Genomic DNA, 4,216 nt, shown 5'->3' on the forward strand with positions numbered 1-4,216 from the left:
TCTTCGCTAAGCGGGGGAAAGTGAAGTGATCCCGTCAACAATCCCAAAATAAGATTGCTCCATTGTGACCTAGTGGTTGCGGGTTCAAGTCGGGAAACATCCTCTTTGCAAAGTAGGGTGTAAGTGTTGCAAACGAAAGAGAATTCTCTCTTAGCTATCTTGATAGGGTGAGTAAGCGAGAAAGAAAATGGGGAAAATTAGATGAGAAGAGAGACAAATAGAGAAATAAAATAAAGAAAAAGGATAAATAGCATTATGGACAAAACTATTAAGTCTTTGCTACTATTAAGGGAACCACGCCTCCTTCTCTAAAGAGTATTCGTAGGAACACATTATTATTCAAATCTATCTATTCCATTAAATTGCCACAAATTTAAAGTATTAAATACAGTTATGATAACTAATAAAACAACATACTCAGCCATATCCCAACTTAATAGGGTTGGGATTATAAAAACTAATTAACTTTACATAAAAAAACTCCCTATCCACTACCCACGCAACTCTTAATCAATTGTAATTCTTATTAATTGAAGCCATGACTCCACAACGTCTCCTATCTTCCTAGGACTCACATTTAATTACATGCATGACCCCATTTATCATACCAAACATATAACATTCCCTTCCATTTGAAAAGTCGCCTTATCCTCAAGGCCGAATGTAAAACATTGTTGGCATATAGTGGCAAGGTCTTCCGAAGTTGCCTCTGTGGGTTTCAAATTTGTGGTCATTACTTATAATCCCCTCGATCTAAATAGCTTGAGGGTCCGAATAGAACATGCCGTTCTTCTCATGAACTTTTCCTTGCAGTGTGGGCAAATGCGAGACTATTGAAGCCAGGCTCTGATACCAGATGATGCGTACAAGGGACAATTTCCACTTTGCTATCTTGATAAGGTGAGTTAGTGAGAGAGAAAATAGGAGATTAGATGAGAAGAGAGATAAATAGAGAAATAAAGAAAGGAAAAAAGGGTAAATAACTTTATGGACGAAGCTATTATGTCTTTGGCTCTATTGACGGGATCATGACCTCCTTCTCCAAAGAGAATTTATAGGAACAAAATTGTCATTCAAATCTATCTAATCCATTGGGTTGCCACATATTTAAAGTATTGCATACGGTCCTCATAACTAATCAACTTTCAAAATATAAGAACTACATATCCACAACTCACATAACTCCTAATCAGTTGTAGTTCCTATTAACCAAAGTCACAACTCCACGATGTCTCCTATCTTCCTAGGACTTCCACATAATTACATGCATGACCTCATTTATCATAATAAGCACATAACAGTAAGGCTACATACATTATGATCCTCCCTAGATCCAACAATGGCAGGAGCCTCGTAGATTGGGTACACAACATTTTTTAACAATCTCAAAAGAAAGAAAGAAAAAAGGGGAAAAGAAAATTTTGATATCATACCTCAAATGTCAAAATACCGCCAAAGGAGCCAGGCTGACGGATAGCAACATTAGAAACAAATCCATTTGCAGAGAGAATGCAAACATCTCGAGGACCAATGAGTGAAATTAACTTTGCCGCGACATTCTACAAGTAAATTATAGCATTGTCATGTAAACCCAACTAGAAGTCCTAGGTGCATAAATCAATCTCTCAGACAGTTCCTAAAGTTGACAAATAAAGAATGATATATTCCAAACTCAAGAGGCCACATAAGGCAAATTCAATAATCAAAGTATTACCTCCCCTGTATGTATAGTAAGCACGTGCGGTGTGAAGTCTCTTCCTTCTACATTCGCAAGCAATTCACCTTAAAATAACAAATCAAAGATCAGTAGTGAGATTGAACCAAGTCAACTATTTGAGACATTTCCATCTGATTTAAATACATGCCCTCTTTTTTCATTGGAAGCGTATCTTTAAAACTAGATGCTCATTCATTTAAGTTCTACTTTTGGGTTGTCTAAAGAAATATTGATATATTAAACTAAATCAAGCAATACACACAAAAGTCCTTTTAGGTCAAGTTCTCTTTCTCCCTGTTAAATCTTGGAAGAGTATAATACATCAGTAAGGGGAAGGTTGACTCAACCAAAGCATACTCTGTTTACTTAAGGGTGCAGTCTTTGACATAAAAATCCACTGCACTATTGGCCTCTCTAAGATTAATCATGGAGAAGGAGAATTGTTTAAAATCACAGTTATAGTTTTCAGAGAGAGTAACTTTTCGGTTTCTGATATCCACTACCAGGTAGCTTAGGTAGATTATTCCAAGCTCAACTGCAAATTAGTGCATTTTATCGTCCATATAAAAATTTAATAAGTTCGCCCTGTGAATGGTGAATGGTGAAGTATGTAAGACCGTTTTTTATTCACAAACCAAGTAAAACCTATCCGGACAAAATGGAAAGAACCCAAATCCACGACCTGAAGAAACCCTTGAAATGCCAAAAGCAAAATCACTTGAAATGCCTGCTTAACCTTAAACCCTTTGGGTCTCTGATTCCGCCCACTAGATGGGTAAAAAATATCACTTTGCACCACTGCTCATCCAAAACAATAGAGAAACTTAGAACATAAACTGGTAAATGGAAAGTAGGGAAAGGACATCAAAGCACATTCAAACTCTAGATCATGACATTCTAGCATTGCCAATCCACCACAACAATGTGAATGAAAATGTCAATTAATAATGATAACGACAAATAACTACAATATGACTATCATTCTTGTCATTATCAACAAGAGAGAACGGATGGGATTCAGTGAAGCATCTCCCTGTGCAGCCCATATGCTGCAGCCAGTACAACTCAGGAGGGACCATAAAACAGCAGAAAACCACCATCCATAGATTTTGTCATGGATTCCACACTAAGAAACACTACAGAGTATCAGTTCTTGAGAGACAAAGACGGAAGGAAGCAGATAAATCACCTTCTAAGATTTTCTTATGGTTGCTTAAATGTTCCACAGAGACTGATGTATAAATGATAAGGACATTAAAACAGAAACACTATGAAGGTTTCCTTATAATTGGAAGAAATGGCTAAAGAAATAATGGATTTAACCCCTCGCAGACATTGTTCTCTTTCATTCTTTTCCTTTCTAAACTACATCACAGAAACAGAGACAACAAAAATCAGAATCACAATCAATGATCTCTAACATAAATCAATGAATCCACAGAAGATTGAACATGAGTAAAATAAAATCAATCAAGAAGGGAAATCTCAGAGTTTCCAACAACTATCAAAATCCAATTTGAAGAAAAATAAATAAAAAAACGAAATTAGCAGAAGAGAAATTCATGGTTGATTTTCTTATGTCCTAACAAAAAATAGACACCATTACTAGAGTTAGAACTCACTTAAAGGGGGAGTCGGTTTCCGATCGCCAGAATTCCGTGGCCGCGGCCCTCTAATCTGCTTCGGAGAGAATTCAGAAGCTGGTGTTGCAAAGCCCTGAAAGAAAGCCGATGATGTGCTCTCTTCTGGGCCAAAATGGGGAATCAGTTGCTGATTCCCAGAACCAGTCGCTAGCGGAGCCGGCGGCCCTCTAGCGAACTCGGAAGGGGGTAAGGAAACGCCCTGAGAGGCAGCCGCTGCTAGGCTCCCTTCTGGACCATACATCCTGGGCCTCCCTCTCTTCTTCTTCCCCTTCTCCTGAGGAACTACTACCGCGATAGGCAATGGTTGGCTAAGCGGAGAGTCAGTCTCCCTGTTAGCCGTAGAGCTGGACACAGTGATCTCCTTCCTCTCCATGGATTTAGTTTCTTGAAACTGGATATCAGAGAAAAGTACAGAGAACAAAGGGAAGCAGCAAAAATGAGAAGATTTGGAATTTCAGTTTCTTATAAAATGTCAGAAACTCAGAAGATGGAAATAACTGTCACCAGTTTTTGAATCTGGACGTTTTTCTGCAACTCGCGCCACAAGTAAATAACTGTGGTTGCCCACTTGCCCCACTCTGTAAGAAAAAAAAAAATGGTAAAATACAATTTTTATGTCTAAAATGCCCTTTTTAATTAAAAAAATGGGAATGTATTTCCCGAGCATGGCTTTAAGCATACGCCGAGATCAATAGAAGCACATGTGAAAGAATCAATTAGGATGTAGTTTTTCATTTTATGGGGATTTTGATGGTCATTTTACTCTCCCGTGTGTCTAGGGGTCACGTGTTCCTCCACATAAACTATTTTCCCTATAAATTTACCAAAAATAAAATTTCTTTTTTCTGTATTTTAT

At 37.7% G+C, this 4,216-nt stretch overlaps 1 protein-coding gene across 2 annotated transcripts; it reads right to left on the reverse strand.

The window, feature by feature from the left end:
- Positions 1-309: 309 nt before the first annotated feature.
- LOC122063170 (AT-hook motif nuclear-localized protein 1-like) lies at positions 310-3,888 on the reverse strand. Of its 2 annotated transcripts, none has more exons than XM_042626873.1 (4): positions 3,340-3,888; positions 1,715-1,782; positions 1,434-1,559; positions 310-887 (listed from the first exon to the last, which is right to left on the reverse strand). In XM_042626873.1, the coding sequence occupies exons 1-4, from the start codon at positions 3,731-3,733 to the stop codon at positions 831-833; spliced, it is 645 nt and encodes a 214-aa protein (XP_042482807.1). In that variant the 5' UTR covers positions 3,734-3,888; the 3' UTR covers positions 310-830. The 2 variants fall into 2 exon arrangements, with proteins under 2 accessions (XP_042482807.1, XP_042482806.1); XM_042626872.1 differs by having other exon boundaries at positions 310-891; positions 3,340-3,885.
- Positions 3,889-4,216: the final 328 nt, after the last annotated feature.

The sequence above is a fragment of the Macadamia integrifolia genome, unplaced genomic scaffold, assembly GCF_013358625.1.
Source record: "Macadamia integrifolia cultivar HAES 741 unplaced genomic scaffold, SCU_Mint_v3 scaffold1224, whole genome shotgun sequence".
Taxonomy (NCBI): domain Eukaryota; kingdom Viridiplantae; phylum Streptophyta; class Magnoliopsida; order Proteales; family Proteaceae; genus Macadamia; species Macadamia integrifolia.